Here is a 21681-nt window from a genome sequence, read left to right as displayed (position 1 = left end):
TGGGAGATGGAGCCCAGGTGGGGTTGGTGGAGGGATGGGGATGTGGGGAGTTGTCGTGGGTGGGGTTGATGGGGGAGCTGTGGGGGAAGGTCGTGGGGGATATACTCATGCCGAGGCTCCCTGTGCCCCTAGTTATCCCCGCCGAGCCCGGCCTCCCGCCTCTGCCCCCTCCTGCTGCGCAGCTTCGCTGTCGAGGCCAAGAAAACCTATGTGCGGGACAAGCCCCATGTCAACGTGGGCACCATCGGGCACGTGGACCACGGCAAGACCACGCTGACAGCTGCCATCACCAAAAGTGAGTGGGGGGCCTGGAGCAGAGGGTTGCGTGTCTGGGGGTTCCTGTGCCCCGGCCCCATTGATTGGGTCATGGTTGCCGCCAGAGGACCCTGCTGAGCCCAGGTGCTGCCCACAACCCCTGACCAGGAGTCCTGGTGCCGGGTGCTGCACATCCCCAACGGGAACAACCCCTGCCCCCAAGAGCTCCTCGGCTAAAGGGGTGAGAGTGGAAACAGGAGCCACGTGGAGAAAGGTCTGGCCCAGGGTCATAGAGAAGGTCACTGGCAGAGCTGGGAATTGAACTCAGGAGTCCTGGCTCCCAGCCCGCCTCTCCTCCCCAGCTGGTTACTCACCCCCTTTTTCTGCCCCCGCCCCAGTCCTAGCTGAGGCTGGAGGTGCCAAGTTCAAGAAGTACGAGGAGATTGACAACGCGCCGGAGGAGAAGGCTCGTGGCATCACCATCAACGCCTCCCATGTGGAGTATGCCACCGCCAACCGGCACTACGCCCACACCGACTGCCCCGGCCATGCCGACTACGTCAAGGTGAGGGCAGGGTGGGTGGAGGGGCCTGCCCCTTTCAGCCTGTGGGTGAGTTGTTGTGGTACCCACACTTCCCAGAATTCTGCTGTCTGAAAGGGCCAAGCCCCCCTTGCCTTCCAGTCCCTGAATGCGCCCCCTTGATCTCTTCCTCCGTTCTCACACGTGCACCCCCAAGTGCCCCACTGTCCTTGCCCACACCCTCCAGTTCCTGCTTCTATCCCTAACACCACAGCCCTCTGCCTGCCTCTCTCTACCCCGAAACTCACCGCCTCTAACCTGCCCCTCCGTGAGTCCCCACACACAGAGCCCTCTGCCTGCCTCTCTGCACCTCTGTACCCCAAAACTCACCACCTCTAACCTGCCCCTCCTTGTGTCCCCCCACACACAGCCCTCTGCCTGCCTTGCTGCACCTCCGTACCCCAAAACCTGCTCCCCGTATCCCCAAACTCACCCCTTCTAGCCTGTCCCTCCTTCTATCCTCACACACAGCATCTGCCTGCCTCTCTGCACCCCCAAACTCGCCCCCGCTAGCCTGCCCCTCCTTCTGTTCCCAAATGTACTCACTTTTGTCCACCTCTGTGCCCCTCTTTGTCCCCACACTCACCACCCTCCATCCTTCTGTTCCCAAAGATAGACCCCCCCTATCCCTTCCTTTGTCCCCATACACACCCTCAGTTCCTCCACCCAGCCCGAGACACCGCCACCCTCACCCCTGCTTCCTCCACCCAGCCCCTGAGATGACACCACCCTCCCGCTGTTCCTCCTCCCAGCCCCGAGACCCCTCCCCTCCCCTCCTCCACTTCCTCCTTCCGGCCCCGGAGGATCAGTGGGTGGGGAGCAGCGAAGGACAGGGGAGGAGTAGGGTGTGGGCGGGGGAGCAGCAAAGGGCGTGGGCAGGGATCCGCTGTTCTGTGGGTGGTTTCACTCTTCCTCCACTGGGGATTGGGTCTGTGTGTGTCACCCCAACAACTTCACCGCCAAGCTCGGTGCAACAATAACACATTCCCGCCCCCTAGTTCTGTTCCCTCCCCAGGCTGTGCTGGCCCTGGCATCTGAGCACGCCATCTCTCTCTTCCAGAACATGATCACTGGCACCGCTCCCCTGGATGGCTGCATCCTCGTGGTGGCAGCAACAGATGGGCAGATGCCACAGACCCGAGAGCACTTGCTGCTGGCCAAACAGGTAAGGGGAGGTGATGGGTTCCCCAGGGTGCAACCTGGAACTGGGTACCACTGAGCTTACCAGCCTGGGCTCCCTCCCTCACTGTGGTACTGGGACGAGCTGCAAACCCCACCAGTCCTGCGCACGCGCACAGCCATCCACAGACAGGGACGTACCCAGCTGCAGTTACGTGAAGGCTTCTCCTAGCCACTCATGAATCAACGTTAGAGAGGTTCCAGCCAATCCCCCCGAGCTCCATAACCTAGGACACCAGACCTGGACTGTCCTGCCCTGCTGAGAAGCCTGACTGGTGACTTCCACTTCTACAACGGGAAGTGGGCGTGCACCAAGCCTTGCCCCCTGAGCAGATTGCCCAAGCTCTTCAGCCAAAAGGCGCTATTGTAGGTAAAATACCAGACAGATGTAGTAGCGACAGACAGATGGATTGTAAGTGATTATAAGCAATAAGTGTTCAGCTCAAAGCTGGTTACCTAAGAAATAAAACACATTTGCAATCTGAGTTCTGTTAGGGATAGCTCAGTGGTTTGAGCATTGGCCTGCTGAACCCAGGGTTATAAGTTCAATCCTTGAGGGGGCCACTTAGGGATCTGGGGCAAAATCAGTACTTGGTCCTGCTAGTGAAGGCAGGGGGCTGGACTTGATGACCTTTCAAGGTCCCTTCCAGTTCTGTGAGATGGGTGTATCTCCATGTATTTATTTAACTAGACAGGATTTGAATCAGGCCATCTCTCACCCTGGGAGATGGTAGAGTTTCTTAATACACAGGCTGGGATTCTCCTTTCCAGCCTGAGACCCCCTTCCCAGTTCAGTGTCCCCCAGCTGGGTTTCCAGGTGTTGAGTTGTGAGGGGTGAGGACCCGTGATGATTTCACTTCTCCCTTTTATAGCTTCTTCCAGTTGGCTGGAAAGAGCCTTAGCTCTGATTGAGTCAAGCAGCCTCCATTGTCTGTGTGCTCTCTCTGAGAGGTCTCCATTGTACACAATCCCTAGGAGTGTGGATTCCCCTTAATGGGCCGTCAGCACTATCTGGCCCTTCCACTGTTGTACCTAAAAGGCTGGTTGTGGGTGTCTCCCAACTTCACAACATATTTCACTAACACACACACACAGCAAAACTTCATAACTTCCCATCCAATGACAGCACCTACAATCCAACAGGATATTAATGTTCAACAGCTCAAGACTTTTAACGTGATACCTCCTGGTTCCACGCGCAGGGCCAGGTAGGTAGGCAGGCAGAACTGCAGAGTCTCAATGCATGGATGAGACGATGGTGTAAGGAGGAGTGGTTTAGATTTATTAGGAACTGGGGAAAATTTTGGGGAAGGGGGAGCCTATACAGGAAGGATGGGCTCCATCTAAAGTTCTAAACCAAAATGGAACCAGATTGCTGGCACTTAACTGCTCTACGACCTTTTTAATGTTTTTAAATTAAGGGCTATGGGAAAGCTGACAGGTGCGGAGGGGCACATGGTTCAGACATCCCTTAGGGGAGGATCTATTAATAAAGAATCTCTATGTTCTAATGAGGACAAGAGGATGGAAAATGATAAAATATAGGCCGGGTCTGATCAGAAACAGTCAAATAAAAAAGAGTCTCATTCAGTTACCTCGTGTAATGGCAGACAGCTAAAAGGAGACAAGATTTTAAAGTGCTTATATAGCAATGCTAGGAGTCTAAATAATAAGCTGGGTGAACCAGAGTGCCTCATATTAAATGAGGATATTGATATCATAGGCATCACAGAAACTTGGTGGAATGAGGATAATCAATGGGAGACAGTAATACCAGGGTACAAAATATATTGGAAGGACAGAACAGGTCGTGCTGGTGGGGGAGTGGCACTATATGTGAAAGAAAGCGTAGAATCAAATGAAGTAAAAATCTAAATGAATCAAACTGTATCATAGAATCTCTATGGATTCCATGCTCTAATAATAAGAATATATCACGACCACCTGACCAGGATGGTGATAGTGATTGTGAAATGCTCAGGGACATTACAGGGGCTATTAAAATAAAAAAAACCTCAATACTAATAATGGGGGATGCCAGTTATCCCCATATTGACTGGGTACATGTCACCTCAGGACAGGATGCAGAGATAAAGTTTCTTGACACCTTAAATGACTGGTTCTTGGAGCAGCTGGTCCTGGAACCCACCAGAGAAGAAGCAATTCTTGATTTAGTTCTAAGTGAAGCACAGGATCAGGTCCAAGAGGTGAATGTAGCTGGACTGCTTGGTAATAGTGACCATAATATAATTAAATTTAACATCCCTGTAGCAGAGAAAACACTACAACAGCCCAACACTAGCATTTAATTTCAGAAAGGGGAACTACACAAAAATGTGGATTTAGTTAAACAGAAATTAAAAAGTACAGTGCCAAAAGTAAGATCTCTGCAAGCTGCATGGAAACTTTTTAAAGACACCATAATAGAGGCTCAACTTAAATGTGTAACCCAAATTAAAAAACATAGTAAGAGAACCTAAAAAGTGCCACTGTGAAAAAGTGGAAGCTAAATCCTAGTGAGGAAAATAGAAAGGAGCAAAGGAAGTGTAAAAATACAGTTAGGAAGGCCAAAAAAGAATGAGGAATAGTTAGCCAAAGATGCAAAAAGTAAGAGCATTTTTTTTTTTTAATGTACATCGGAAGCAGGAAGCCTGCCAAACAATCAGTGGGGCCACTGACGATCGAGATGCTAAAGGAGCACTCTAGGACGATAAGGCCATTGTGGAAAAACTAAATGAATTCATTGCATCGGTCTTCACGGCTGAGACTGTGAGGGAGATGCCCACACCTGAGCCATTCTTTTTAGGTGACCGATCTGAGGGACTGTCTATATAATTGAGGTGTCATTAGAGGAGCTTTTGTAACAAATTGATCAATTAAACAGTGATAAGTCACCAGGACCAGATGGGATTCACCCTGGAGTTCTGAAGGAACTCAAATGTGAAATTGCAGAACTACTCACTGTGGTCTGTAACCTCTCATTTAAATCAACTTTTGTACCAGATAGGGTGACCAGACAGCACGTGTGAAAAATCGGGACGGGGTGGGGGGTAATAGGAGCCCATATAAAAAAAGCTCCAAATATCGGGACTGTCCTTATAAAATCGGGACATCTGGTCACCCTAGTACCAGACGACTGGAGGAGAGCAAATGTGACGCCAATTTTTAAAAAGGGTCCAGAGGTGATCCCGGCAATTACAGGCCGATAAGCCTGACTTCAGTACCAGGCAAACTGGTTGAAATTATAATAAAGAACAATATTGTCAGACATATAAACGAACGTAATTTGTTGAGGAAGGGTCAACGTGGTTTTAGTAAAGGGAAATCCTGCCTCACCAATCTACTAGGATTCTTTGAGGGGGTCAACAAGCATGTGGACCAAGGGGATCCAGTGGATATAGCAGGGGTAGGCAACCTATGGCACGGGGGCCGAAGGTGGCACGTGAGCTGATTTTCAATGGCACTCACATGGTCCAGGTCCTGGGCACTGATCGGGGGGGAGGGGTTCATTAATTAATTTAAATGAAGCTTCTTAAACATTTAAAAACCTATTTACTTTACATACAATAGTTTAGTTCTATATTACAGACGTATAGAAAAAGACCTTCTAAAATGTTAAAATGTATTATTGGGAGCGAAACTTAAATCAGAGGGAATAAATGAAGATTCGCACAGCACTCTGAAAGTGGCCGACCCCTGGGATATAATGTACTTAGAATTTCAAAAAGCCTTTGACAAGTCCCTCACCAAAGGCTGTTACGCAGAGTAACGCCACAGATAGGAAGAAGGTTCTCTCATGGATCGGTAACTGGTTAAAAGACAGAAACAAGAGTAGGAATAAAGGGTCAGTTTCAGACTGAGCGAGGTAAATAGTGGTGTCCCCCAGGGGTCTGACTGGACTCAGCCCTATTGCAGCTATTCATAAATGATCTGGAAAAAAGGGTAAACACAGAAGTGGCAACATTTGCAGATGATACAAATTACTAAAGATAGTTAAGTCCAGGCAGACTGTTAAAGCTACAAAGGATCCCTCAAAACTGAGTGATTGGGCAACAAAATGGCAGATGAAAATTCCATGTTGATAAATGCAAAGTAATGCACATTAGAAAAATCCCAATTATACATATAAAACGATGGGGTCTAAGTTAGCTGTTATCACTCAAGAGACAGATCTTGGAGTCCACGTGGATAGCTCTCTGAAACATCCACTCAATGTGCAGTGGCAGTCAAAAAAGCAAACAGAATGCTGGGATAATTAAGAAAGGATAGATAATAGGACAAAAATATCATGTTGCCTCTATATAAATCCAGGTATTGCCCACATCTTGAATACTGCATGCAGATGTGGTCGCACCGCACTCAAAAAAGATCTATTGGAACTGGAAAAGGTTAGAAAAGGGCAACAAAAATGATTAGGGGTATGGAACAGCTTCTGTATGAGGAGAGATTAATAAGACTGGGACTTTTCAGCTTGGAAAAGAGATGGCTAAGGGGAGATATGATTGAGGTCTATAAAATCATAACTGGTGTTGAGAAAGTAGATAAGGAAGTGTTGTTTACTGCTTCTTATAACACAAGAACTAGGGGTCACCAAATGAAATTAATAGGCAGCAGATTTAAAACAAACAAAAGGAAGTATTTCTTCACACAACACACAGTCATCCTGTGGAACTTCTTGCCAGAGGATGTTATGAAGGCCAAGTCCATAACAGGGTTCAAAAAAGAACTAGATAACGTTCATGGAGGATAGGTCCATCAATGGCTATCAGCCAGGATGGGCAGGGATGGTGGCCATAGCTTGTTTGCTAGAAGCTGGGAATGGGCGACAGGGTAGATCACTTGGTGAGTCCCTGTTCTGCTCTTCCCTCTGGGGCACCTGGTATAGGCCACTGTCGGTAGATTGGATACTGGGCTAAATGGACCTTTGGTCTGACCGTAGGGCTGTTCTTATGTACCTCAGAAGGCAGACTTTGTACCAAACAAGTCATAATCCTATCCCAGTGGTGAATATGCGGGTATCAGGGTGCTGCTGTGGGGGTACAGTGTGTCATGGGGCATCTTTGCCAGAAGCCTTGGGCCTGGGCTGTGAGCCAGGGGATCCCCTCCCCGAGGACCAGGCTGGGGCTGGTTGGGCTGCCCCTCACCCTGTGGCCCCCTCAGATCGGGGTGCAGCACATCGTGGTGTACATCAACAAGGCGGATGCTGTGGAGGACCAGGAGATGCTGGAGCTGGTGGAGCTGGAGATCCGGGAGCTGCTCTCTGAGTTTGGCTACGATGGGGAGAAGACGCCTGTCATTGTGGGTTCTGCCCTCTGCGCCCTGGAAGTGAGTGCCCTCTTCTCCCCCACACCCTCCTGGCAGCGCCTCACCCGCCCACTGCCCATGCTAATACCCTCCATTCCCCCAGCACCGCAGCCCCGAGCTGGGACTGAACTCCATCCTGAAGCTGCTGGATGCGGTCGATACGCACATCCCGCTGCCCGCGCGGGAGCTAGACAAGCCATTCCTGCTGCCCATCGAGTCAATCTACTCCATCCCAGGTAATGCCTGCTGCCCCCCTGCCCAGTCCCCATACTGAGCCCCATGCCTTTCCAGGGACCCCTCCCCTCCCAGGCCCCATGGCACTGACCCTTCTGTCCTTGCAGGGCGTGGGACGGTGGTGACAGGGACGCTGGAGCGTGGCATCGTTAGGAAGGGAGAGGAGTGCGAGTTCATTGGGCACAACCGGAACCTGCGCTCTGTGGTGACAGGTAGGGGGCACAGCTAACAGAACCCCTCACCTGCTGTCCCCTCCCAGAGGTGGGGGAAATGGCCCCTGCCCAGGCTGGGGAACCCGGGCTTACCTCATCCGTCCCCCGCAGGCATCGAGATGTTCCACCAGAACCTGGAGCGGGCCGAGGCCGGAGACAACCTTGGGGCGCTGGTGCGGGGGCTGAAGCGGGAGGATGTGCGGCGTGGCATGGTGATGTGCAAGCCGGGCTCCATCAAGCCCCATCAGAAGATCGAGGCCCAGGTGGGGCCCGTGCTGGGGTGGCAGGGCAGGGGGGAAGGTGGGCTGCTGGGCTGTAACAGTCTGTCCTCTGCCTCCCAGGTGTACATCCTCAGCAAGGAGGAGGGCGGGCGCCACAAGCCTTTCGTCTCTAACTACATGCCTGTCATGTTCTCCCTTACCTGGGACATGGCCTGTCGGACCATCCTGCCCCCTGGAAAGGTACAGACCCCCCTGCCCTGCCCCCAGGGACAGGAACCAGCTTACCCAAACTTCCCCAGCCTGTGCCACCTGCTCTGACCTGCTCCCACTCTTCCCCCCTGCAGGAGATGGTGATGCCTGGTGAGGACACAGCCCTGACCCTCACCCTGCGGCAGCCCATGGTGCTGGAAGAAGGTCAGCGCTTCACCCTGCGCGACGGCAACCGCACCATTGGCACCGGTGTGGTCACAAAGACGCTGGAGATGGGGCCAGACGATGACAAGTGGGGGGCTTAAAGGTTGGGCCGGCTCTGCCCCCAGGCCTGTGTCTGCAAACAGTGGGGGTGGGGCTAGTTCTGTCTGGTGTCCCCTTCTGTGGTGGTGGGGGGAGTGCCCTAAGAACTTGTTTATCACTGCTGCCCCCGGCAGCATCATGGTCACCCAGAGCGAGGTGCAAACTGCCTGTTGTATGAACTGCTCGGCCGTGGCACATCAGAAATTGAACTGCCCTTCTGTGGTGGCTCTCCTGCCCAGAGCCCCTCCAGTAGGGGGCTAGAAGGGGCTTATACAGCTTCCTGCTGTTTGGTTTCTTTTGTTAATAAAGATGCAAATCATGGCTGGGTCCTTCCTGCTTCTTGGAGGGTGCTGGAGGTGACTGTTGGATGAAGGGGATTCCTCACATGGCAGCAGCTGGTGCCAGGGGCTCAAGTCTTCACAATGGGTTGGGCTGTGACAGTGATAGTAGCCCTGTAGGGACCAGGCAGCACTGATTCTTTAGAGGGGGGCTGCTCTCAGGCAGTTCCCAGCTTTGGGGGCTTGCCTAGCAAAGCAGGGGGAGAAGGGGGTGGATTAGCTCCCAGGGAGCACTGCTAGGGGCTGATGAAGCTGAAGGAGACTGTTGGCAGAAGGGCAAATAGAGACACTACCCTGCCTGAAGTCAGGGTAGTGATGGGAGGGGGTGGAACAGCCTCCCCCCACAGTAAAGAGCAGGGCCCTATTTGGTGCAGAGCAGCAGGCTCCTTCACCCCTTCCAGTAGCAGCTGGGGCCTAGCCCCCAAGTGGGGGGAGTAGGCTGCTGAGAGGCCTGACACTGCCCCCCCACACCCCAGCTCCAGCTGAGGGGTAGGAACAGAGAGCAGCAGCTGCAGATCTCACTCCCCTTTCACAGGCTTCTTTCTGGTTTCCCTACACTAGTTTTAGTCACTCCATTACAAGGATCTTTAGCAGCAAGTGCCAGGCTCTGCCTAGTTTACAGTCCCCCCTGGGGAAGCCTCTCCTCTCACCAGGGCCCACCCCCACACCCAGCAGAAAAGAAGGGGCAGATAAACAGGAAGAGAAGCCAGGACTCCAACCCCTCCTTAGGCTATTCTCCTCCCTCACAAGCCCCCAGAGATTCACCCCAACACCCACCATGGAGTTAGTTTAAAATTTTATTTTATTTTTTTTTCCACTTTTTAAATATTTTTATGTAATAAAAAGTCGGTGTTCATCAGTCTGGTCTGCTCCTGTGTTCGTGTTACTAGGGGAGGGGAGCCCAACACTCTATTTAACAGCCCGATTGGAGTTATAAATAATAGAAAATAAAACCTTGGCGGCTCCAGGAGCCAGGGGCAGGTGGCTCTTGCCACTGCGCGCTCCACAAGCCAACAAAAAAGGTGCTTGGTAAAGCCCCGCCCCCTGCTGTGGCACTGTAAGGGGCAGGCTGCCAGGCCAGGGCACACGCAAGGGGGCAGAAGGAGCAAACCGGATCCCCAGCAGGGGCCGGTGCTGGGAGTTCAGTTCACAGTCAGGAATCGAGGCTTCAATTTCCAGGGGGGTGGAATGGGAGCTGCTGGGATGGGTGAGACTGAACTAGAAAGAGAGCAGAGATTGTTAGTGAGCAAGGCACTAGACCCCCACAGCAGGGAGACAGGGCTGCAAGCCTGTCCACCCACCCCAGGCCTGGATCCAGGTGGCCTATCCTCCCTGAGCCCCCCTCATGGGCCCTGCCCCAGGACTAGGGAAATGGGGAAAAACAAGCCCACAGCACCTGCTGCAGGAGGAAAGAGAGAACATGCCCTGCCCTCTCCCCTCACCCTGCTACATCTGTGCCCCTCACCATGCCCATCTCCTGGGGCAATGAGCACCACAGGTCTGTCATACTGACTGAAGCCTAGATATCCCCATCACTGCAGGCCTTCACCTTAGGGGCTGGACCCTCCATCATCTCTCAAAGCTGTTACAGGCCCCCACCCCCAGCTCAGGAAGGAAGGGCAGCCCCTCAACAGCTTGCCAGCATGCGGGGTGGGGGGGTTACTCTGGTACCAGCCTGGCCCATCACACCCACCCACCACTTCTGAGCCTCTGAAACATCCCTCCACCCCCAGCACTGACCTTGATGGTGTCCTATATAGGTGTATGGAGATGGTGTGGAGGCTGAGAGGGTGGGCACCCCACTCTGTGGCACACTGCCTTGGGGGGGCCCCCCATGGGTCTGCGAGGGGTGAAGCAGCATAACCTGGGGGGGATGAGGTGCCCCGGGGTGGGGGGGTGGTGCTGCTGTTATTCCAGTCTGGACATGGGCCTGTGGGAGGTGAGAGCAGGGGGATGAGCACTGATGGGTGGGGCCTGCGCAGTGCCCGCAGCCCTGCTGTCCCTACCACCTACCTGGGTGACATGGGCCATGTTGGTGTAGCTGTGCTGCAGCTGCTGGTGGGCGTGGATGGCGTAGACAGCTTGCTGTGGGAAGCTGCTCTGGGGAGACTGGGCGCTGGGCCCTGGCGTGATGGAGGGCGGCGTGGCTGTCAGTGTGGCTGTGTGGTACAGGTTCTGCTGCTGCTGGGCACTGGCCAGGTGGGGCGGCTGCCCAGCCTGGTGCTGTGCCAGGACACAGGAATGTAGTGAGCAGGGTCAGGGAGTCAAACACCTCCCCACCGTCTACCCTCCCCTTCAGCCCTGGGGGAGGCCCCCCCATACCTGTACGGGGCTGGGGGCAGCGTGCTGGCCCTGCTGTTGGTTCCCTGTCGGGGTGGTGGCTGGCTGAGGCTGGTGGGGATGCAGCTGTGTCGCATGGTGGGGATAGGACTGATGAACTGTAGCTGGAGAGAGACACTCAGTCAGAGCCAGAGCAGAACTGGCCCCAGGCCCCAGGACTCCCCAGCCTAGAGACTCACCATAGAGCGTCTGGGGCGTGGGCTGCTCCGAGGGGGGGTACTGGGGCGTGGAGGACGACACAATGGCCTGGGGGTGGCTGCCAGATGTCATCATGCGGGGATTGCTCTGGAGCATCGGGGCAAATACAGGCTGCAAGGGAAGAACCAGGCCTCACGGCTGTTAGAGAAACCATCCCTGTATGCTCAGTCCTCACTGCCCCTGGCATACCCCTCTGCCCCCAAAGGCTGCAGGGGCCAGGCCCCATGGGTCTTAGACAGACCAGCCCCACACACTCACCCCTCTGCCCCCAGATGGCCCCACCGAGGCTGCAAGGGGACAGAAGGGCCCTTCTCACCTCACCCCAGTGCTCCTCCTTCCCCTCCCTGTGGCCTTTACCTGAGAAGGGTAGTGCGCCATAGGCTGCATCATGGTGGGCTGCCCCGTGAATTGCTGGGGGTTATAGGAAATGTAGGAGGAGTAGGGTGTAGCTGCTACCAGGGGGGGCCCTGCCGCCGCTGCTGCCTGCATAATGGGGGGTGCGGATGTTGGCTGATGCTGGTCTGAGCGCTGGGGCGGGAGGGAACCTGTGGGAAAAGGAGTCAGCTGCTCAAAATGGACCCCAGAAACCCCTAGGCCGCATGGCTGCCTCAACCCCATGGTGAGGAACCCTCCCCTCCAACCCCACACAATGGTCCCTGCTGCCACCTCTCCCCAGACATCCCATCACTCCAGCAGATCAGCTTCTGCTGCCCTGGGAGGGGCTCCACGTTAGCCCCACCCATTCCAATCTTGTCCCTTTGGCCCAGCCACCAGGGAGGGGAGCTCTGCCCATGCTTTAGCCAGCCCCCCTCCGATCAGTGCAGCTGGTGCCGCACGCCAGGCTCACCTTTGGCCCCTCGGTACTTGCCCTGCTGGCCAGGCACAGAACTGGAGACAGGGTAGGGGTACATCTGGGGCGCCTGCAACGAGAGAGGGGCAGCAGGGTGGTTACCTGAGAACAAGGAGAACTCCCCTGCCCCCTCAGACCCCAGCTCCCCCCACAGGATGGGGACCCCCAGACTCAAACACATTTACTCACCCCCTGCAGCTTCCCCATCCCCCCTCCACTCTTCCCAATGTGCCCCAACCCCTCTGGACAGGCCCTGCTCTCCCAATCCCTGCAGCCTCCCCATCCCCCACATCCTTCCCCCAACAGGCCCTGCTCCCTCATCCTGCAGCCCCCCGACCCTGGTCCCTCATCACCTCCCTGCCATCCCTGCAGCTCCTCCCCCCTCAACTTTTCCAGTGTGCCCCCACCACTCTGGACAGGCCCTGCTTCCGCTCCCCCTGCAGCTTCCTCATCTCCTGCTGCCAGTGCAGCCCCCCTCCTTCCCCCAGTAGCGCAATGGGGTGGGCTCACCTGGACGGCAGGGCTCATGTGGATCTGAGGTATGTAGGAAATGTACTGGGGGCTGTACATGCCCGTCTGGCCAGCCGTGATCACTGGGATGGAGGGAGTGGAATGAGCGCGAGGGCCCGGTGACGTTGGGGTGCTCGTCGACTTGTTCTGGAAGCAGAGACAGAGCAGGTGAACATGGGGCCCAGCCAGATCCTCACCAGTGATGGGGAGGACCAGCAGCCGCTGGAGCCAATGGGGCTCCCACTCCCGAGCCCAGCTGACTCACCACGGAAAGCAGCGTTTTCGAGGGGTTGAACTCCTTGGCGTTCGGATTCAGAGTTGATTTCTTCACTTGCCTGAAACCAACGCAGGACAAATCAGGGTTAAAAACCCTGGAGAGCCCAGCAACCCCTTCCAACCTGCTCCCCCTCACCCTGTGCAGCCTGCCATGCCCTGTCCCACCCGTTCCCCCCAAGTGCACCCTGCCATGCCCTGCCCCACCTGCTCCCCCTCCGTGCAGCCTGCCATGCCCTGCCCGACCCACTCCCCACCACTCCCCCCTGCCATGCCTTCCCCCACCAGTGCAGCCTGCCATGCCCTCTCCCCCACTTCCCGCTGCCACGCCCTCCCCCACCCAGTGCAGCCTGCCATGCCCTCCCCCACCTGCTCCCCTGCAAGAGAACCCCAGGCCCTCCGCTGCAGACTCACTCGGACACAGGCCCCTCCTCTTTGTCCTCGGGCTCGCCCTTGCCTGGGGGGTTGGCTGCCTGCTGCTCGGCCACCTCACACAGCCCCTTCTCCTCTTTGCCACTCTCTGGCAGCAGCTCCAGGCTGGTCCCGTTGGGCTTTGGCACCATGCTCACAGGGAGGGCCTCCTCGGGCCCCTCGCAGATGCCTGGCTCAAGGGACTTCTCCTTGCCCTCCAGAGGCTCCTTGGGCCTGGCACTGAAGGACTCCAGGCTGGTCTCTGGGGAACTGCTCGGCTGGAGCTGTAGGGGAGCCAGAAACTCATGGTGAGCCCAGCCCAGATATGCCTACTCCCCCCCGCCCTCCTTGCGGTCACCAGGCCTTACCTTGAACTGGGCCCCAAACTTACGCAGCTCCTCCAGCTGGGTCCGCTTCTGCTCATTCTGCAGCCCTGCTGTGGAGAACAGTACAGAGTGAGCTGAAGGGCTGCTGCAGCCTCAGAGTGCCCCCCGCCATAGGGAACCCCCACCCCCAACATCACTGAAGCTCCGCCAACGGTTTATGCTTCCATGGGGGGGCACAGGTCACAAAAGATCCCTGACAGGAGGATGTGGGCCCCTTCGCTTGGGAAGCGATGCTTGAAGCAGTCTCTCTTGGGGGCACACACCAGGTTCTGTGGCTTCACAGGGTGGCTGGAGGCCCAGCCTGTCAGTGCTGACTCCTAGATGCACACACCTTTGTTAGCTGCCTTGTTGAGTTCACATGACCCCATTGCTTCCAAGGTTCTGCCAGGATCTTTAGCCACAGATGTGGGAGCCTCTTTCCCTGGGAGGGGAAAATGGAAATCCCGTTAACACATTACATTGCCCTGCCCCGACCCCTGCTCCAAGGCACAGCTCCCCAGGCCCATCTCCTCACAGCTGCCACAAGAGTCCCCAGAAGCCCCACGCTGCTCCCTGGGCCTTACCCTCAACAGCAGTGGCCGGCACGGGGGCGGCTACTTTGGGAGAAGGAGGGTTTGGGGAAACACTTGACTCCAGGCCAGTTCTGGCCTCCGACGGGGATGCGGGTGCTGCTGACACGGCAGAGCCCACTGGAGAATCCTGGGAAGAGGCTGGAGTGGCTGAGGCAGACTTCGGAGAGCGAGGAGGGTACATGCGGCCCACTGCAGGGAGAAATGTTAGAGACAAGGTGAGAACATAGGTCCTGATCCCTTCCATACACAGCAAGAGAGACAGACAACCACACAGACTAGGTCTCTCAGACTCTATAAACCACCACCCTTGTCTCCAGCAGGGCCCTGCAGGTTAACCCTCAGCCGCTCCTCCTGCCCACCAGGCTAACAGTGACTGGGGCAGACCCCTCTCTAGCCATCAGAGCAGAAAGATCCCCACCCTGCCTACCTGCAGGGGAAGCTGCCGAGACCTCCACAGGGCGGCTTGACGGGGAAGACATGGTCTTGGCACCCCGGATGGGACGCTGGGACTTCGGAGACATTCGGGAGGGTCCTGGAAAAGCAAGGAAGCATAGGAGGGGGTTACAGGCTGGTGCAGCAGCTTGGACAGAGTCCCTGGCCTTCCCAGAGAGCAGTGTGCGAACTCTGGGCTGGAGGGCACTGGAGACCAGCCTCAGGCATTGCTAGAGCCCACGCCAGGAAGCCTCTCATGTAGATCCCTGGATCTCACCTCCATTGATCCCTCGCTGCTCCGGGGCGGGACTAGAGTTGCTGTCTGGATGGTGAGCACTGACCCGGGGAGGCATGGACCCCACCCCTGGCCTCCCACCCCGGGAGCTGCTGCACCGGATGCCTCCTCGCGAGCCCTCTCTGACACGCTGTGGTAGCGGGACATACTTGCCCTCCCTGCAGACACAGACGGGAGAGGATTACATCGGCTCCCATGCCCTCCCCACCCCACACGTGTGCATGCACCTCTCTCACCTGGAGGCCAAGCTGGGGCTATCCCTGCCAGACACCTGCCTCTGCACAGAGCTATGCTTCTCCTCCTCCGTCCGGCCGTCGTCATTCTCCATGGCAATGCGCAGGCGGTACTGGGGGCTCGACTCAATCTCCCGGGCCAACTGGGCCGCCCGGGCTTCCCGCTGCCGGAACTCCTCCGAGTTATCTTTCTCTAGAGGAACGCTAGGACAGGGACAGAGAGAGACAGGCCTCAGTGCCAGCTGACCCTGCCAAGAGCAGTGCAGGATGACACTGGCTCAGAGCTGTCTAAAGCCCCCCATTTCTGGCCGCAATTGCTGCTCTGGTCTCCACTGGAGGGAGCCTGTTTCTGGATTCATTTGCCCATCTGAGCACAAGGAGGATGGAAAAATCACCCTGCACACTGTCAAAGTGGAAAAAGCAACCTCCTGGCTTGGCGCGAGGAGCAGTGGTGCAGCCGGTCAGGGGAGCAAGCCCATACTTGGGAGCAGAAGCCAGCCCTAGGGGAAATTCGGATCTGAAGATTGACAGGTTTTAAACAATGAAAAGCAAGCATGAGCAAGGAGCTGCTTTCACCCAGAACAGCACTGAGCAATTCCAGAACCAAGAGCTACACAGCACTTGTCTGTGTGGGATGCTGGAGAGCCGCACTCCCACCACACGCAGGTGCACAGGGAGCAAGGCTGGGCTCTGCAGGGACATGCACACAAACTCTGGGTCACTTTCGTGGTTCAGATGCATTCAGACACATTTTCTTATCAAACCGTTTTTAATGATATTTTCTTAGGAAATTCTATACCAAAAAAATCTACACAAAAGGGGCATCAACTCCAGATGAAGGCAGTTAAAGAACAGGAGTTGGAGGTAGTTCCAACGTCTATATTTGCACCCAGCCTGCCCTATGTACCTATCCAAGGTCCTCTGACCTGAACCACCCCCTCCCACCACACACATCCACCTGCCCCTGAGGCTCTATCCATTTTTGTGGGTTTAGAACCACCTGCTCCTTTTCTAACCTCTCCCCCAACCCTTTCTGCTATGTGAAAGGTCCACAAGGACAAAGGAAACAGTATCTGACTCCCCAAGGCAGTGGTTCTCAACCCCTGGCTTGCAAGCCACATGCAGCCCAAACAGTATACAGCTGCAGCCCATCTCACATTCTCAAGGCCATATAGGTAGTGTGGACGCTGCCCACAACACACACACAGCAGCAGATACAGCCCACAATGGTAAATAAGTTGAGAACCATTGGCTCAGGAAAACAGAAAGATAAACTAGACAAATCCCCAAAGGAAACAAGCTGGAAAAGGATCATTTTTTGCATGGAACAAGAGTGAACAAAATCCTGCTGATGGAGATGTGACTTTAAATGAAAGCCAGCCTGGGCAGCTTGAGCTTGGCTATTCCCTCACTGCTGAGAGCAACATCCTTGTCCTTTCAATGGAGCCATGTGTGGTACTGAAGTTCTTCTCGAAAGGGGCAGCCCTTTCGCCTCTGTAGCCTGATACGAAGGAACTGACCCAAGAATCACACTCTTCTCCCAGAGAGACAGCTCCCTCCCACACAGAGCCCAGGCTCACACTCACGTGTAGGAGGACAAACTGCTGTCGTACGTTGTCTTCACGCCATAGTTCTCTTCGTTAAACTTGAACATCTCATTGGGATCCCAGCCATTAGACTGCAACAAGAACAAGTGTTAGATACAGGCTCTGCAGAGCCCCCAGCGCTGAGCACCAAGCAGCAGAAGGGATCTGGGTACCCAAGAGCCCTCTCCCCAAGCTAACCCCTGCCCACCTCACCCCAGGCCCTGAATGCAAGGAGAAGCGAGGTTCTTACCATGTCAGATTCCAGGTCATAGTCATCACTGTTGCTGTCCCCTCCTTCCCAGCGCTGCAGCACCTTCTCTTTGTGCTCCCCATTAACCTTGGAGTTCATGGCGATGGCAGAGTCCGTGAACTTGTCTAGGAGCAGACAATGGGCCATAAGGTCTGCCACCCTCTCTGGACGACCCTCCACCCCAAGCGGGGACAGACCCCATCCAGAGGGCCAGCATTACCTTTGGTGGCATAATTGAAATCAACATTACGGAAATGCACCAGCATGACATCAGTGGGCTTGAAGACCATGGTGTCCACAATGTCCTCCCGCTTAGGTCCCACCAGCTGATCTGGGGTCTTCCTGTGCACCGCATCCACAGCAAGCTCGAACTGCAAACAGCCACCGTTACTGCACGCTGCACCCTGCCCTAAGAACTGGTTTCCCGCTGCCATGGGGGACCCCACATGTTCACCACAGAGCTCAGACGCTCTGCGCCCTGCCTCAAGAACCGGCCTCCCGCTGCCATGGGGGACCTCACATGTTCACCACAGAGCTCAAGACGCTCTGCGCCCTGTCCCAGAAGTTGGCCTCCCGCTGCCATGGAGAACCTCATGGTTACTCCTGGGGGAATTCTGGTCCACTGCAGAATGCAGGATTTCCTGTTTTCCCCGCAGAATTTCAGGCCACTGGACTCTGCAGAACAGACTGCAATGAGTGGAGCGCCCAGCTTGGCTGAGTTGGAGGCTGCACACTTTTTGATCGTCATTCTTGCAGGGACCGGAGAGTGCCTGGGACGACCCAACCAGCTCTGGCAAAGGGTGAGGAAGGACACAGCTGCACCACACCATGTGCCCCGGTGGGACAGTAAAGAAGTTGGGGGGAGTAAAGGCTCTAGAGGGACTGCTGTCTGGGCTGGGGGTTGCCCCATGGCTCAGCTCTGAGGGGAAGGGGATGTGGGTGTCTGGGCTCTGGGGGCCTGACAGCTCCCTCCAGCCCCCCAATCAGGAACTGAGTTGTTGTAGGAGTTTATTTAACTCTTTACTCCTGGGGGCAATCTTTTTTGCTGTTGTCTGTATTGTTGACAGGTAAGGTATTTTGATTATATTGTATTATTTTGACAAATAAAATATTATGCGCAGAATTTTTTATTTTTTTTTTGGCGCAGAATTCCCCCATGAGTAAGATGCTCTGTGCCATGTCCCAAGAGCCAGGCCTGCCACTGCCCGGGGGGACCCCAGATGTTCACCACGGAACTCAGAAACTGTGTGCCCTGTCCCAAGAGCTAGCATCCTGCTTCCCAGAGGACTGGCCAGCCATGGGGACCCCAGCATTTCACTATCCCTCCAGACACTTACCTTAGAGCTGAGGGTTTTAAAAATCCCCTCAAAGGTGCTGCCATTTTTCACCTTCACATCACACGTGGAGCCCTGGGGACAGAGCCAGAGATTAGCGCTGGCTGGGGAAGCACATACCACAAGGTCCAAGGTCCCCTCCAGTAGAGCAAAATCTCTCTCCTTCACACCATCCCCACCCCCACTGCAGCTCCCAGGGTCTCTGGCCCACCCCCCAGAACTGGGAGAAGAGAGGAGATGCCCAAAGGGAATCACTCTGGGAAGCAGAACAGTCTCTCATTGGCACCTGTTACACAGGGTCCTACAGACTCACGGCTGCTCCCGGATGCCCAGCACTCAGGAGGCTTGTACTATCCTAGCCCAGGCAGCACCACTCAGCTGGGAGCCCACCACTGTGACTCACTGTGAGGGCAAGAGCTGCCAGAGCCCAGGGGCAGCTTGCAGACTGGGATGGGGTGAGACCTTTGGCTGTGAAACTCCCAGACCACCCCCAAGAACTTCTCTTTCTACAGCAGGATACACACAGCAGCCAGTGACCTCTCCCCAGTCTCGCTGAGGACAGTGGCACATAGATGGAGGGAATTCAGGTATCCTACACAGGCACCCATTTTTGGATGCTGTATGCTGCACTTCAATGCTCTGGTGATGAGCGCAGGCATGGGGGGACAGCATTACCTCCCAATCTGCAGTGCCAGCCTGGCCTTCATCTCCCTACCCCTCCGGCCCCTGTCACCAACACAGCTACTGCTCCTTTCCTCTCTTCCCACAGGCCCAGGTCCATCCCCCCAGCAGAAAATACCCTAGATCGCCTCTCTCTCCCCAGATTCGCCCCCTCCCCACACCTATTCCCCCCTGCCCAGACTTCCATGGACATGTCCTGCTGGGTGACACACACCCCCCTCCACCTCCCTTCCTGGCTTCCAACTCAAAGTCCAATGCTGGGAACAAGGAGTTTCTGAGAGAGGGGACAGTATGACTGTCCCATCCCTCCCAAAAGCCAGAAACTTCTCCTCGCCCCCAAGACCCTTGCAACAGCCTGCTCCTGAATGGACCACGCTAGGCAACCCCCTCAGCATTGCAGCAGGAACTGACAGCACTTACCACAACAGCCGTCAGGAAATGCAGCATTCGAGAATTGTTATAGACACCTTCGAACACCTGTCATAAACATAGTGAGATGAACCCATCAACAAGGAGCAGTGAACATACCACCTTCATCCCCGAGGCTTCCCCTGTATGCACCTCCCTCAGCACCCGGGTTAGGAGCCAGGGTAGTTACCAGGATGAGTGGTGTGCTAACAGCAATCACCTCTGTGATGCTACACTTACAGGGCAAGCTTGGGGTACAACTCCAGGGCCAGCCACGTGCTGCTGTGTGAAGACGCAGGCTTGGGTCCTGAACAACCCGCAAACTTTGGAGCCCTGAGCTCATGCCAACCCCACTGGCACCAGCAGGCCCAGAGTAAGCCTGCCCCCTCTTTTCCAGGAGGAGCCAAGCCAAGGATTCACAGATCTTAAGGCCAGAATGATCAAGTCTGGCCTCCTGGGTAACCCAAGCCAGAGAATCTCACCCAGCAACCCCAGCACATGGCCCAGTGAGAGGGAAGAGACAGCACTGCAGGGAAATCTCCTCCAAGGTGGATCTGAGAGAGAGACAGCTGGATGTCAGAGTCCCACTGGCGACTCTGTACTCCCACTAGCACTGCAACTCCCATGCAGCTGTGCCTCATGCGCCGCCCCTCCACCCCCCATCCTGCTATAGGGACTGAGAAAACAGCTCTGGTGAGTGTCAATTCTGGCTGCATTTGTTACTGCCGATATACAAGGCAGAGAATCCAACTTCAGGGAACCAAAGGACGCATCTTTGGGCTTGGGGCAAGACCATGAACATGAAGCAGAACATCTCTTCTAAAGCAGCTTTTCAGCGTAAAACACGCAGCCCCTCCCCCCAGCGATGGGAAGTCAGTGGGAAGGTGTTCAGCTGCATACTTGGAGGGAAGGGGAGGAACCAACTTAAAAGCAGATACCCTGGGACTGAGAAAGCAATTACGGGACCTTTCATCTCTAGAGTTCCAATCTGGCCCTAGGCTGGAGGAATAAATTGGCTCAGGAGATATAGGACTTTCCCCTCCAGAGGGCACTAGCTCCAATCGGGACTGACTGGCTCAGAGGGTGAGGAATGGCACCCGTCTGGCTCCATCTTGCTCCAGGCCCCAAGGGAACTGTCTGGCTCACTGGGGACTCCTATCACACTGGTGTCCCTTGAGATCAAAGGGAAGCTAGTGCTACCAAAACACTATGAGATACACTCATTAAGATCTGGGCCAAAGGGATGCACTTAAAGGTCAGAGTGCTGGGTGGCAGGTTGCGTTCCTCTCTTCTCTAGTACGTTTTTGGGAAACATTTAAACTTGCGCTGGCATTATGATGCAGAAAGTAGGAAATGCCTGGCAAGTCCAGCAGAAGCCTGTGGGAAGAGCCTGAGAAATTAAGAGAGGCCAACGCAAGCCATCCCCAGCCCACACCACATTCTCAAGAAAGAGGAAGGGCCTGCACAGCCACCCACGGCTGCTGCGGAGGAAAAGGGGCTCTTGATCAGGAAGTCAGTACAACAGACAGCCTGGCTCTCCTGGGAGACCAGCATCAGTTTCCCTCTCCCCTTTAGACAGTCGCAGGTACTTACTGGAGACTGGGGAGGCCCCTTGCCTGTGCTCTGCCCCCTGAAAACAAATCACAGGTAGAGCTAGTTACAGAGGCCCTGACACACCCACCCCCACCCACGCTCCCGGGAGGGTCCTCGCCAGGCCCCCACGGGCTGCGCCCCTCGTGGCAGGGCTCACAAGGCTGGAAGCCCAGATGCCTGGGTCCCCTGCCTGGCGGGGAGCATGTTCTACTGGGGAGGGGCGCTGGGAGCCCGGACGCCTGGGTTCTAGCCTGGCTCGGAGGGGAGGGGCGCTGGGAACCCGGACGCCTGGGTCCCAACCCTGCACTCCCAGAACTGCGGGGGGGGGGGGGTCTCCCTCTTCTCTCGCGCGGGCGGGGATTGGCTACAGAACCGGCAATCACACCAGCTCGCGCTGTCCCCCATCCCACCTCCCTCGAGGCCGCGCGCAATCACGGGGCCCTCCCGGCGCCCCGGCCGCGACCCCCCCCCGACCCGGCTGTTACCTGGTGCC

The 21681-nt window shown here is 55.7% G+C and overlaps 2 protein-coding genes across 8 annotated transcripts in view; one reads left to right on the top strand and one right to left on the bottom strand.

The window, feature by feature from the left end:
* The window catches only part of TUFM (Tu translation elongation factor, mitochondrial), a 20049-nt gene extending 10354 nt beyond the window's left edge, over nucleotides 1-9695 (top strand). The window contains exons 3-11 of one of the 2 annotated variants that reach the window (XM_032776182.2): nucleotides 133-295; nucleotides 654-820; nucleotides 1896-2000; nucleotides 7175-7339; nucleotides 7422-7554; nucleotides 7660-7764; nucleotides 7876-8027; nucleotides 8106-8225; nucleotides 8330-9695. In XM_032776182.2, coding sequence (XP_032632073.1) covers nucleotides 133-295; nucleotides 654-820; nucleotides 1896-2000; nucleotides 7175-7339; nucleotides 7422-7554; nucleotides 7660-7764; nucleotides 7876-8027; nucleotides 8106-8225; nucleotides 8330-8500 — 1281 coding nt within the window. In that variant the 3' untranslated portion in view covers nucleotides 8501-9695. The remainder of the gene's footprint in view (nucleotides 1-132; nucleotides 296-653; nucleotides 821-1895; nucleotides 2001-7174; nucleotides 7340-7421; nucleotides 7555-7659; nucleotides 7765-7875; nucleotides 8028-8105; nucleotides 8226-8329) is intronic. The other variant, XM_075064723.1, reaches the window with a different exon arrangement.
* ATXN2L (ataxin 2 like) lies at nucleotides 9616-21681 on the bottom strand. Of its 6 annotated transcripts, XM_075064721.1 has the most exons (23): nucleotides 21674-21681; nucleotides 21189-21225; nucleotides 19608-19664; nucleotides 18510-18581; nucleotides 17393-17543; nucleotides 17173-17297; nucleotides 16923-17014; nucleotides 15340-15540; nucleotides 15086-15261; nucleotides 14804-14908; nucleotides 14368-14565; nucleotides 14136-14225; nucleotides 13787-13854; nucleotides 13422-13702; nucleotides 13000-13069; nucleotides 12735-12881; nucleotides 12222-12294; nucleotides 11732-11919; nucleotides 11356-11485; nucleotides 11159-11280; nucleotides 10850-11059; nucleotides 10577-10766; nucleotides 9616-10049 (listed from the first exon to the last, which is right to left on the bottom strand). In XM_075064721.1, exons 3-23 carry the CDS (start codon nucleotides 19632-19634, stop codon nucleotides 9979-9981), a joined length of 2787 nt encoding a protein of 928 aa, XP_074920822.1. In that variant the 5' UTR covers nucleotides 19635-19664; nucleotides 21189-21225; nucleotides 21674-21681; the 3' UTR covers nucleotides 9616-9978. The 6 variants fall into 6 exon arrangements, with proteins under 6 accessions (XP_074920822.1, XP_074920823.1, XP_032632066.2 ...); XM_075064722.1 differs by lacking the exon at nucleotides 21674-21681 and having other exon boundaries at nucleotides 9616-10054; nucleotides 13787-13851; nucleotides 21189-21291; XM_032776175.2 differs by lacking the exons at nucleotides 21189-21225; nucleotides 21674-21681 and adding an exon at nucleotides 20078-20946.

Source organism: Chelonoidis abingdonii, chromosome 4 (genome assembly GCF_003597395.2).
Source record: "Chelonoidis abingdonii isolate Lonesome George chromosome 4, CheloAbing_2.0, whole genome shotgun sequence".
Lineage (NCBI taxonomy): Eukaryota > Metazoa > Chordata > Testudines > Testudinidae > Chelonoidis > Chelonoidis abingdonii.
This window is presented reverse-complemented; position numbering and strand designations above follow the sequence as displayed.

Excerpts from the sequence above, each read along its gene's own strand:
- ATXN2L (XM_032776175.2), bottom strand. The coding sequence starts at position 20,311 with ATGCAGCCAGAATTGACACTCACCAGAGCTGTTTTCTCAGTCCCTATA. Across the intron at positions 18,582-19,607 it reads ATTTCCTGACGGCTGTTGTG|GGCTCCACGTGTGATGTGAA; the intron begins GTAAGTGCTGTC and ends CTCTGTCCCCAG. Across the intron at positions 10,767-10,849 it reads ACATGGCCCATGTCACCCAG|GCCCATGTCCAGACTGGAAT; the intron begins GTAGGTGGTAGG and ends CACCTCCCACAG.